This window comes from Orycteropus afer, unplaced genomic scaffold, assembly GCF_000298275.1.
Source record: "Orycteropus afer afer isolate SDZICR_OR568_19922 unplaced genomic scaffold, OryAfe1.0 scaffold00053, whole genome shotgun sequence".
Lineage (NCBI taxonomy): Eukaryota > Metazoa > Chordata > Mammalia > Tubulidentata > Orycteropodidae > Orycteropus > Orycteropus afer.
Window position 1 is genome coordinate 1,688,547 of NW_006921640.1, and position 13,332 is coordinate 1,701,878.

A 13,332-nucleotide genomic window follows, 5' to 3' on the forward strand; every position below is an offset into this window, starting at 1 on the left:
ATACTTTTGGTTTAAAGTTTATAGATTATCTCAGGGTAATAGTTTCAGGAGTTCATCCAGTCTCCATGGCTCCTGAAAGTCTGGAGTCCATGAGAATTTGAAATTCTGTTCTGCATTTTCTCTTTTAAGATTCTTCTATAGAATCTTTGATCAAAACACTCAGGAGCTGGGCACTATCCAGTACTTCTGTTCTCCTGGCAAAGAAGGCAGTTGCTCATGGAGGAAATTATCCACACATTCCATATCCTCCTCCTATAGCTGACTCTCCTTCTTCCTCTGTTAGTCCAGGTAAACAGAGGTCACTTGTGACCTGGCAGCTGCACGCAAACTTTAAAGACCTCAGGCACTACACAATGAAGTAGAGGGTAGAACAGAAGCACTAAACATATTAGACCAATTAACTGGAACATCCCTGAAACCATGACCTTAATTATATCTTCAAACTAAAAAACCAAATCATAAGTGATTGGTTGTACACAAGCAGCCTCAGCAGCTGCTCTTTGTCATTGTTGTTGCAAATGTATCTATCACACAATTTTTGCCAATTCAACTTTTTGTAAGTGTAAATGGATGAATTTCATCATATATGAAATATATCTCAATAAATCTATTTAAAAAAAAAAAAAACAAAGACCCCACCTCATTACTTACTAGCTGTTTGGTTTTGGAAAATGTTCAAATACAAGTTTAATTCTATTATGTAGGAAAAGCTTATATTAATGTAACTATTAGAAAAAATACTATTATTTAAAATTCCCCAGTTAAATAGCTTTTAAACTCAGTTATGTCTTCAAAAAAAAAAAAATCATACTTGTATCTAACAACTAAAAATTCTAAAGGCATACTATTTTAATTAACAACATAAATGTCTTATAACACCTGATAGCTGTTATCAAATGTATCTATGATGAATCTATAGAATTAGAAAATTCATTTCCTAGTGATTTCACATGTAGATGTACTGAGGTAGCTGAATAAAGCTAATCTCTGTATTTATTCAGTAATTGCAGCAGAGAGTTTTGAGTACCTCTTCTAAAGGTTCAATCTAAGAGTAATTAAAAAGGCTGTAACAAGAAAGTACTCTTCAGAAAACAGTATTTGGGATTGATCTAAACTAGTGATGTCTAACTGGATTAGAATTACCTATGGCATTTAGAGATTGCCATCCCCTATTTATTGAGTCAGTTTGAAGAGGTGTAACCCAGAAGCCAAGAGAAGGGAATTATACTCCTGGAAATTACCACTTTGGAACCCCTGGGTGGTGAAAATAGTTAACATCCTCAGCTGCTAATGGAAAGGTTGGAGTTTAGAGTACACCCAGAGGTGCCTTGGAAGAAAAGCATGGTGATCTACTTCCAAAAAATCAGTCATTGAAAACCCTATGGAACACAGTTCTGCTCTGACACACATGGGGTTTCCATGAGTTGGAATTGGCAAATGATGGTGGTAGAGTTGAGTTACCACTTATCTCACTAAATGGAGGAAAATAAAAATTATAGAAATGCTAGTGTAATGCCTAATGCACTTGACTGCTAACCAGAAGGCTGGCAGTTCAAACCTACTAGCCACGCCTTGGAAGGAAGGTTGGGCAATCTACTTCCATAGTGATACTGCCTCAGAACCCCAAAGAGGGTCGCTATGAGTTGGGTCTGACTCAACGGCACATAACAACAACAAGAACAACTCTTTTCTAGTTAGATCATTCTTGATATTCTCAATTTCCTACAGGTTTCCATACAGAAATATAAGCAAGAAGTGATCATTCTTGAAGAAAGAAGTGTTTAAATCTTTCAAACATTATAAACATAGGATTAATATATTAAGCATTTTTTATGTTCTTATGAGATGGTAAAGAATATTTTTAAGATATTACCTTTGAAAATCTTTAAAATATAATCTTTGGTCTCTAGTCAAGAGATTAATGGAGTCTTAGGAGTCACAATTGATTACATTTAATTACATACAAATGTCACGTACCTTCACCATCCCCAAAATGCTAACTTGATCTTAATTAAGGAAATAGAAACTAGTGCCTTAATTCTGTTATATGTATATTTTGGCAAATTTCGGTAAACAGCAAAGATTTCAAAGTCCTACCACCAAACCTAAAGCATCTTTAAAATGCTTAACACCAGCTGCATTCTCCATTTAGCAGTTTAATATGAACTGCCAAAATTTAGTCTAATTAATTCAAGTCCAAATAACTTGGGGTCTACAACATAAAGAACTTTATCATTTTCCCTTGACAGCTGTCCAGATTACAGGCACTCTTCCATTTGATGTTTTCAGTTAGCTTGGGCAACCCAGTGTCAGAACCATGGAAGTTCAACATCGTTGTCACCAGCTCTGGAAGATCAAAATCGTGTTTCCACCCCCAGTCCTTCCGAGCATTGCTGTCATCAAAGTTCATTGGCCAACTGTCCGCTAGGAAAAGATATGGAAGAATAGCTTATGTTAGAGGGGTCCCTGGTTGTACAAAGAGTTAAGCACTCCACCACTAACTAGCCTAAAGGTTGCCAGTTCAAATCCACGCAGAGGTGCCTTGGAAGTTAGGTCTGGTGATCTGCTTCCAAAAACCCTGAAGCAGTTCTATTCTGCACACATGGGGTGGGGTCGCTATGAATTGGAATTGACTCAACAGCAACTATTAATAACAAGAAACTTAAGTTAGCTGAGCTGTAGGATTTACAAAAATGTCTAGAGCATTTTATATAAAGGTTTCATACAAAGTAGCAAAAGAGAAATTCCCTGGAGTAGACCAGAGCGGCTTTTACATGCATATAATGGTCTTCTTAGATTTAAAAAAAAAAAAAAAAAAATTTACATATTTATTGTGAGACACTGTGAATTTCCAGTTATTGCTAAAATCTCACACAATCTTGTAATGTATGGTTCTTTACTGTGTAGATTAGGAAATATGCTCAGAAAGGTGTCCAAAGTCATAAAGTGGCAGAGTCACAGTATTTGAAAACCTAGAACTGTTTTTACATTACTACAATTGTTTCCATTTCTGCTTGTTTTATGTTTAAGCTGTTAAAATGGTGAAATGCTGACAAGCTGTTTATCTGGAATGAAACCATCTTACCCACTTCAGATAACATTTTCCAAAAATCAGAACATCTGCTGGCTTTGGGTCTTTCTGGAGAAGGAGCTGTGTTCTACTAATCCTATCACTGTTTATACCCCCAAGGGACTTATGATGAAGGGCAAAGCTTAATTTGGGTTTTGAATTGGTTTGCAATGATGTACCAACCTATGGCCTGTCGAACAGCATCCACATTGTATGTGATCTGGAATTCCGGTACATGTTTGAGAACCTCTTGAGCCAGCTCCTTGGGAGTGAAGCTCATGGCATTGATGTTGTAGGTCCTCATGGACAGAGACTTTTCTGGGGCCTCCATGACTTCCAGGGTGGCCCTGAGGCAGTCATCGATGTACATCATTGGGAGTCTTGTGTTGGGTTTCAGGTTGCACTCAAATTTGCCATTCTTTGTAGCATCATGGAAAATCTGGACTGCATAGTCTGAAAGAAAATCCAGTCTGTGGGTCTTCTTACAGCAAAATAATGAGAAAAACCTTTGGATCTTGGATCCCTTGACAGGTCTCAGGGAGCCATACTTTAAGGGATAAGCTTTTAAAAACTAATCAAAACCAAAGCTTCTTTTAAAATCCCTTAGATTTTTTCATTTATTTTTTTATATTTTATCTCAGGACCCCTGATACAGGATTTACTGAATATACTGCATGTTGAGTCAGGAGAAAAAAAGAAATCTTATTTTCCTTTTAAGTGTACAACGAATATTGTCCATTTTAATGGTACATCTTTGTATTAAGAAACAAAGGTTGTATTCAAAGAAAAGACACTGCTTCTTGTTTGGTGTCTTCCTATATTTTGGATAATAAATTTGTTCTCAAATATTGTATGTGTAATCTCAGCATCATGGTTGGGTAATCTCAAGCTAGATTTGCAAACTCAGACATCTGTTGCCCTTATCAAATTCAAGTCAATAGCATTCAACCAGCATCTCAGATCCATGTGCTGGAGAGGATGCAAAGTCTCTGGTCAAGACATGGTGAAAAGATAGCAGATTCATTCACCGTGAAGAAGACTCTTCCTGGCAAAGAAAAACCTATTTTAATATGTACAGAAGAAATAAAAAAGGATATTTACCAGTTGTTCCTCCTCCAGGTTGGGAGTCAGCTGAAATGATTCCAGGATATCTCAGGCAACGAAAATCTAACCCATATCGATAATGATAGTACTATGAAAAAGACAAAGTTATTTTAAAATAATCTTTTAAATCAGAAACAACAATACAAGGAAACAGCCTTTTTCTGGAATTTCATTCCCTGTATTGTATTAAAACAGTACTGAAGAAAATGAAGAATTTAGAATTTCTAAGAGTTACTAATATTAATAAACAGGTATTAGGTTTTTCTCTTCAAAGAATCACTGCTTTGTTGATATATTTTTCTCTATCAACATTGTAAATAATAGACCAGCTTACAGTAGTGATTTCCAGTCTTCTTTGGAAATCACTTCCAGGTTGGCCAACAGATAATTATTGTCCTAAATAATTCTCTATGAGCATGTTACTGCAATACAGCATTAGAAAGGCTAAACCCAAAGGAAAAAAAAACCTCACTGCCATCAAGTCGATTCTGACCCATAGCGACTCCTCCTTGGGTTTCTGAGGTGGTATCTCTACGAAAGTAGATTGCCCAGTCTTCCTTCTGAGGAGTGGCTGGTGGGTTTGAATCACCAACCTTCTGGTTAGCAGTCAAATGCCTTAGGCACTATGCCACCAGAGAGAGAAACGTCTATGAAACATCATTTGAAGGGTCAGACATCAACTAAAAATCACAGTAGAGTTGCAAGGACAAAGAGTATTTAAAAATAAAATAAAACTAGAAAGGTTGAAAAATAGACATTTGAAAAACCAGACCCATTGTCCTTGAGCTGATTCTACTTTAAGGAGACCCTGTGTGTTACAATAGGACTGCTCCACAGGGTTTTCTTGACTATAATTTTTATGGAAGCAAATAGCCGAATCTTTCTTTTACAGAATCACTGGGTGGGTAGTTTGAAAACTACCAACCTTTAGGTTAGTAGTCAAGTGCAGTTTGCTCCAACCAGGGACCTTAACCATCAATAGCTACCAATATATTGAGTTTGGGAGCCTGAAAGGATGGTGAAGTACAAAGAACACCAACGGCATGTGAAGGAGAGGATACCGTTCAAGAGGTGCCTGACTTTAGGAAGTGCTATGAGTATGATTATCTGATTGTGAAAAGGCAGCCCTACCACAGCTGAGGGCTGAGGAGTTTTTCAGGAGCTACAGATACCTAAATTTTGGCAAACTCAATAAGTTGAACAAGTATTTCTGGTGATTAGGGTTGAGGGATGGCGAAAGGACCTCCAAGGATAAATTAGCAGGTATTTGAGACAATAGTGCAAAAAGAAACAAGGAATCATTTTGCTTAGTATTCACTCAATCAGTCTTGCCAGTCAATGCTTACTTCTCCCATGAGCTCCGCATGGACCTTGGACACACCATAGATGGTCCTGGGTCTCTGAATACAGAGGTCAGGGGTTGGGTTCCGGGGAGAAGTAGGTCCAAAGGCTCCAATTGTGCTAGGCACGAACAAACGCAAATTGTGCTCTGTTGCAACATCCAGAACATTATGCAGTCCTGAAATGAACAGACATGATCATAACCTGAAAAAGAACTGGAAAAGTTGCCCAACAGATTATATTGGGCAAGACCCAGATACTTACCAGTTATATTCACGTCTCTTGCCAAAGATACATTTGCTTCTCCGACAGCACTGAGCAAAGCGCTATAATGAAACAACCAGGTGATGCGGTTGTTTACCACTATCTCACGAAGATTCTTGTAATCCAAAATATCAGAATAAATGAATGGGCCTACAAGGATCACAAAATGGAACCACAGAAAAGAAAAAGTTTGGAATTTGAAAAGGTAAATGGATCTTTTCCCCTCTTTGACTTGTAAATTTCACTAATACCAATTTGGTAACCAAAACCACTTAGACATTTCGCAACACTTTTCCTTATAGAAAAATAAAGCACCACAGCCATCATATAGTTAGTAAACTTATTGTCGGGTACCATCAAGTCAATTCTGACTCATAGCAACCCATGTAACAGAGTAAAACAGCTCATAGGGTTTTCTTGGCTGTAATCTTTACCAAAGCAGATCACCAAGTCTTTCACAGAGCCACTGGATAGGTTCAAACCACCAACCTTTTGGTTAGCAGCCAAGCATTTAACTATTCTACCACTAGAGCTCTTAAAGTTACTGATAACTAACATATATAATACTCAGGAGCTCTGGTAGTGCAGTGGTTAAAGCTTTGTGTTGCTAACCAAAAGGTTGATGATTAGAATCCACCAGCCACTCCATAAGAGAAAGATGAAAAGCAGTCATCTTCTAAAGACTTACAGCCTGGGAAACCCTATGGGGCAGTTTTACTCTGTTCTATTGGGCTACTAGGAGTCAGAAATGACTCAATGGCAGTGGGTTGAGTTGGGTTTGGTATATAGTACTTTATGTAAATTAACTCTCACACAGCCTTTAAGGTGGTATATTCATTTTACTGAGGAGGAAACTGTGGCACGAGAATGTTAAGTAATTTTCCAAGATCAAACAGAGAGCAAGTAGAAGAACTGGGATCACAGCTCAGGGAACCAGAACCAACACTACTAATGTCAACATTAAAAACCACATTGAGTACAGTTCTGAATCAACTCATTGGCAACTGGTATATATACAGAAGGATTTAACTATACTTAAAAGTTGCACATTTTAAAAGAAACAGAGAAATAGAGTTTAAACAGCAACAGTCAAAAAAAACCACCACCTTGGTATAGAAGAACCATAAAGTATACCCAGTTATATTAGATGTGAGCTGATTTTGTTAAATACCAATTTTCCCCACAATAAACAGCAAAGGCTTAGAGTGACCTAGACAGGACTCACTCACTCACTGGCACTGAGTGGATTCTGACTCATAGCAATCCCCATTGGGTTTCCAAGGTTGTAAATCTTTATGGCAGCAGACTGCGTCATTTTTCTTCCCCAGAGCAGCTAGTAGGTTTGAACCACTGACATTTTGGTTAGTAGCCAAATGTCTTAACCATTACACCACCAGAGCTCCTTAGGCAGTACTAGGAGACATTATAAAAACATTTTTGAGGCTGTAGAAAACTTGACTACATGAGCTGGATACTTTTTTGTGTATAGTAGTTAAATAGCCATTCTACATTGAAGTTGTTATTGTTGTTAGATGCCATCAAGTAGATTTTTACCTATAGTGCCTCCATGTGACAGAGCAGAACTGCCTCACAGGGTTTTCTTGGCTGTTCCCTTTATGTAAGTAGATTGCCAGGCCTTCCTCCTGTGGAGCAGCCCAGTGGGTGTAAACAGCCAACCAGCTAAATGCTGAACCATTCATGCCACCAAGGTTCCTTTTACATTGATATCCAAGGCTCAAATATCTCCAAACATTTAAAGTCCCTTTTCCTCATTACAGAAACACTTGATTTCTGTTCATTTTCTCTCTGAACCAATTCCAAATACAAAAAACCAAACCAAACTCACTGCCAATTAATTAACTTAAAACTCAAAAGGCCAAGAATATGATTTTTGGATATTATTCCAAAATTTGACTTCAAGTTCAAAAGAACTCTCTTGTTCTTATGTGATTTGAATATATAGCAGTTTAACTGTAGAGATCTTACAGAACTAGAAAAGGCAAAAATAAATGACATCATTGTAGCTCAGTAATTTCATTTTCTTTAATTAACAAACCTGGTTATAATCTGTCGCATATATACTGATTCTGTGAACAGCCTAAGTGCATTTTGAAAATTAAAAACAAAAATAAAAGCAATGCATATTGATCTCCTACCACTATGGAAAATGTGGTTGGGGGGTTTCCTTATGTCAGACAAGATCACATTGTCTTTTCCAAATCGTTTCCTAGAGAAAAAAACCAAAACACACCAGTTGGTAACATCTAGGATATATCTGGTCCTATGAAAACAATAATTTCAATAGAACTACACGTATTTCTCATTTATCAACTATCTTATTATATGACATTTCACATTTATGACAATAGTAAAATATCTACTATCAAACTTTTACATGTTAACCTGAGTTTGTGCATTAACCTGAGTTTCCTTCCCACATCTAGCTCCCAGCCTGCAGAGCCCCCCATATCTGTCAGAACTCTCAGATGAAGCAACCAGCTCTCAGAAGGCCTCTTATGGGTCCTACTGTTGGAACCACAGGAGCTGCTCTTCATGAAGAAGAGGTGACTGAGGTGGATTTTGAGGAAGGCCCTTTTGAGAAAGGCTCGAGAGTAGCCGAAGGGGCCCAAAAGGAGGCAGGGGAGGTTGCTGCTGCTGCTTCCCTCTACTGAAGCATCTTGGAGGGACAAAGTCCTGCTATGGGAATGGTCCTGGGTTAACAGGATTTTCAAGGTTGTAAATCTTTACAGAAACAGACTGCCACATCTTTCTCCCATGGAATGGATGGTGGGTTCGAATTGCTGACCCTTGGGTTAACAGCTGAGTGCTTAATCACTGCACTACCAGGGCTCCTAAAAGCTCCATAGCCTCAGGCAAAAGCTGGGTTACCAGAAAATCAGCCTGGTTAACAGCTCCTCTTCCATGGTATTCACTTTTGGAGGAGCCACCCCCTTCTCCTCTGTGGCCCAGGTGGCTGAACTTCTCTCTGAGCAGCTGTTTGCCTCCAGGCTGTCAGCTTTGGATTCTAAGCCCTCTAAGACCAGTAGTGCATCACTCATTTCTTGGGGTCCTCCCTGGCTTGTGGGGTAGCAGCAAGTAGCTGGGGCTGCAGAAGGGGCAGTTATGCAGCCATGGGCATGAGCAGCAACCTCCACCAACCATCCTGACCTATAGCTTCACTGATTGCCCAAGCCTCAGAGCCACCATCTGTGCCTCTAGTCCAGCCACTAGGCTCCAGGTCCACTCAAAAACCAGATCCAATGACAGGGCCTTGGGGTCCAGAGCACAGTGGTACTGGAGACACAGCAGTTTCAAGGGTCTGAGCTCCAGGCCTCTTCCTCCTCCTCCTCACTTAGCACTGATTTTGCATAACGACCTAGTTTTTGGAAACTAATTGTGTCAAAGAGTGAAAAGTGGGTGCTTAATTCACCCAAGTGTCATCCCTATGTCTGTCACCTATTTCTTCCATTACTCCTAGAGTTCTTACCTTTCCTTTCTCATTTTTCTCTTCTCTTCTTATCCTTGTATCCTTTCACCAAACATTCTCCAAATCTTACATTTTTCCCTTCCAATTTCTATATGCATTTCCCTCTGCCTCCAAACAAAAACTACACAACTCATTTCAAAACATTTCTTGCTTGGCCTAAGTTTGAAAAGAGAGAGAACAAAGGACTAGGGTGGGAGGCATCGAATCAAGGGCCTGTCTTTGGACTTCCAGTAAGATGGAGGAATAGGCAGACAAGCCACACAGACCCTCCTCAATGAAGAAAAGAGAAACCAATTGAAAGAGATACAGAAGATAATCCTGGAGCCCTGAGCTTTGAAAGAAAGCACGCAGAAGTGGATGAGGCACCAGCAATTGGAAAAACCTGAGCAAAAACAGTGTCCAGAGACAGTTGGAACAGTGGACTGTCAGCTACTTTGATGGGACTAATAGCCTGAATATTTTCAAGTGGTGTTGAGACCTGAGAATTGTCTTAAAGATCGGCCCTGGTCACCAAGGGCTGCAGGGACAACTGCCCTGGTGGCCTGTGACTAAGAAGGGAAACAGCAAGGAGGGAGACAACCTGAGCTGTGGACTTTCTGCTGTCTGGAGGGTGCAGCCATTTTGGATGTTTAAAGCGACTGAGAGCACAGCCGTTTTGAATGTTTACAAGCAGCGGCCATTTTGGATATTTAAAGTGACTGAGGGTGCAGTCATTTTGAATGTTTACAAGCTGTGGCCATTTTGGATTTTAAAGTGACAGCACTCCCATTTGGATTCCAGAGACCTAAGAATAGTCTCTGTTTGCCAAGGATGGCAGGGACATATGAGAGGCTGACAACAAGAAAGGAAACAGTTGGTGAGTGTATAAGTGCTGTCAACTAGCAAACAGAAGAGCACAGCACACTTACATAGATAACATACAAAGAACACGAAAATCATAGGCAAGTCACTCCAACATACAATCACCAATTACATATAAACACAAAAACATCACAATGCCTTGCAGACAACAGAGCATCACAGTCCAAACAAAGAAGCAAGATAAAGCAGGAGAAACAAAGGACCAGGATACAGACCCAAAACACATCCCTGAGGAAGATGCAGCATTGGAACTCCCTGATAAGGAATTCAAAAGAATTCTATTTAGGTATCTTCAACAAATTGAGAGGCAGATCAAGGAAAACACTGACAAAATTGAGCAAAACACAGAAATAACCCTAGAATAATTTCTAAAGACAATACAAGAACAAAATGACAAAATAAATGAAAAATTAGAAATGATACAAAATCTACAGACAAAAATCCAGAAGATTAATTCTAAATTTTCAGAAATAGATAACACATTGGAAGGGCAAAGGAGTAGAATTGTTGTAATGGAAGACAGAATTAATGAGATTGAAGACAAATACCTGAATACTTCTTTGGAAAGGGATCAATCAGAAAAAAGATCAGAACAAAATGAAGAAAGCCTAAGGTTCATGTGGGATACCAACAAAAGGAATAACCTCCATGTGGTTGGAATTCCAGAACTAGAAGAGACAAATAAAACCACAGAGAAAATAGCCAAAGATTTGTTGGAAGAGAATTTTCCTGATATGCTGAAAGATGAGAATATATCCTTTCAGGAGGTCCAATGAACCCCAAACAGGATAGACCCCCAAAAGAAAGTCACCAAGACATATCATCATCAAACTCAACAAAACCAAAGACAAAGAAAGAATCATGAAAGCAGCATGGGAAAAATGAAAAGTTAACTACAAGGGGCAACCAATAAGACTAAGCGCAGATTTCTCAACAGAAACCATGCAGGCGAGAAGACAATGGGATGATATATATAAATTCCTGAAAGAGAAAAATTTCCAACCAAGAATTATGTACCCAGCAAAACTGTCCCTCAAATATGATGGTGAAATTAGTACATTTCCAGATAAGCAGAAATTAAAGGAATGTGTTAAAACCAGACCAACCTTACAAGAGATGCTAAAGGGAGTCCTTTGGATAGAGAAGCAACAACAGCCAACAACAACTGACCATTAACACACATAATGACACAACCCAGAAACCAACCCAGCTATGGAAGTATCCAAAGTAAATAAGTCTATAAGATTGTAAACAGGGAAACAGAAATATCATTTGACAAATGAGGACAACTACAAACCAAAAAGAGAGAAAAGAACTGTGTCATTACAGAACTTCTAGATGGTAGGGAAGTCAAGACAACTGCAAGATAGAACAGACTGTTCTAAATTTGGGAAGAAAATTGTAAGTAATAGGGTAACCTCAAAGAATAATTATATACCTTCACATCAAAGTAAAAGGAGGACCAGCACAAATATTTAGCTAATACTAAACAATAGCAATGAAGGAAGTAATAACACGATTCACAAATAAAATGAGCTCAGCATAGGAAATTATATGGAACAAAGAAATCAACACCACAAAAAAGCATGTAACAAAAATGACAGCAACAAATTCATATTTGCTGATAATGCTATGCAGCACTAAAGAATAATGTAGAGTCTGCAAAACACCGCATAATATGGATGAACTTGGAAAACATTATGCTGAGTGAAATAAGTCCATCACAGAAGGACAAATATAGTACTAGTTTGTTGCTATAGAAGGTCAAGGAAAGGTTTATATACGGAGGGAAACTTTCCTTGTTGGTTACCAGAGGTAGGAGGGGAGGGGAGGGAACACTGAAAAAAAAAAAAAAAAAAAAATACATTGACCCATGTCACTTTAGTTTTGTGCATTTTACTATACATAAATTATATTTCAATAAAATCCATTTAAAAGGGGGGGGGCTGTCTTTGACATAAGAAGGCAATAATGAAATCTTTAAAACCCATTTAGAAATGACAGATTTAAACAGTAAGGGACAAGGAGAGGGATAGGATGTGGTTAAAAGAGGCCAAAGACAAGCTTCATATACTTCAGACCTTAAATTCTTAAATTTCAGATGTTAACACTCTTACCTCAAAAAGTTAGCAAGCCCCACTCCAAGCTGTCCAAGACCTCCTAAGTAAAGAAGACAAAAGTGAAACTTTAATCCAAATCTTAACCAATTCTAATATTTTCTAGGATGTAATAATTAAATTAGACTATTTTTTTTTTTTTCATTCTTAGCTAGTCAGGTAAAATCCCAGGTTGACCTGATGTAATTACTGCTTCTTTTTACACTTCTAAGCAACAAATCACAGCATTTAGAACATGGAATTACCTCCTCCATGTTAGTGTGGAGATCAGTGCAGATTTCAGAGACAAGGCTCTTTCCACTATGGAGGGGCTGAAAGGAAGACAAGGAGCTCTGGTGGTGCAATGCCTAAGGCATGTGACTGCTAACCAGAGGTTAGCATTTCAAACCCACCAGCTGCTCCACAGAAGGAAGACTGGGAAATGAACTTCCCTAAAGATTTACCACCTCAGAAACCCAATGGGGGTGGCTATGAGTCAGAATTAACTTGATGGCAGTGAGCTTTGTTTTTGTTTGTTTGTTTGTTTGAGAGGAAGGCAGGAAGCAAGGACACTGATGAGAAATTATGAGAAAGCGAGACAACCTCTCGGCTCATTGGATGAGGAATTCACATACAGGCTTCATTATTCTAAACTCATCTATTATAGATGCCGAAAACATTCAAAGCCAAATATAAATGGCTTGATACTATTAATGGTTTCCCAAAAGATGTTGATGTCCTAACCTCTGTACCTTTGACTATGAATCTGTTTAGAAATAGGGATTTTCTTTTGTTATATTAATGAGACTATACTGGAGGTCCTCAACCTAATCACTCTGAGTGGTATCCTATAAAAAGGAAAACAGATGCAAAGAGACACATAGGGGAAAAAGACCATGTGAGGAATTATCTACAAGCCAAGGAATACCAAGGATTGCCAGCAGCTACTAGAAGCTGAAAGAGACAAAAGAAAGACCTTCCCCTAGAGTCACGACCTGAATTCACACTTCTAGCCTCTTGAGCTGTGAGGAAATAAAACTTTCTGTTCTTTTTTTTTTTTTTTTTAGGATTTGGGTGAAGATTTACAGAGTAAATTCACTTTTCATACA

The 13,332-nt window shown here is 38.5% G+C and overlaps 1 protein-coding gene across 1 annotated transcript in view; it reads right to left on the minus strand.

The window, feature by feature from the left end:
• Positions 1-2,212: 2,212 nt before the first annotated feature.
• LOC103195241 (L-threonine 3-dehydrogenase, mitochondrial) overlaps positions 2,213-13,332 on the minus strand; it is a 22,057-nt gene continuing 10,937 nt past the window's right edge. Inside the window, exons 2-8 of the mRNA XM_007938765.1 lie at positions 12,245-12,287; positions 7,936-8,006; positions 5,780-5,929; positions 5,521-5,693; positions 4,172-4,262; positions 3,254-3,523; positions 2,213-2,424 (exon numbers count right to left, since the gene is read on the minus strand). Of these exons, the coding sequence (XP_007936956.1) occupies positions 2,213-2,424; positions 3,254-3,523; positions 4,172-4,262; positions 5,521-5,693; positions 5,780-5,929; positions 7,936-8,006; positions 12,245-12,287 (1,010 nt within the window). The remainder of the gene's footprint in view (positions 2,425-3,253; positions 3,524-4,171; positions 4,263-5,520; positions 5,694-5,779; positions 5,930-7,935; positions 8,007-12,244; positions 12,288-13,332) is intronic.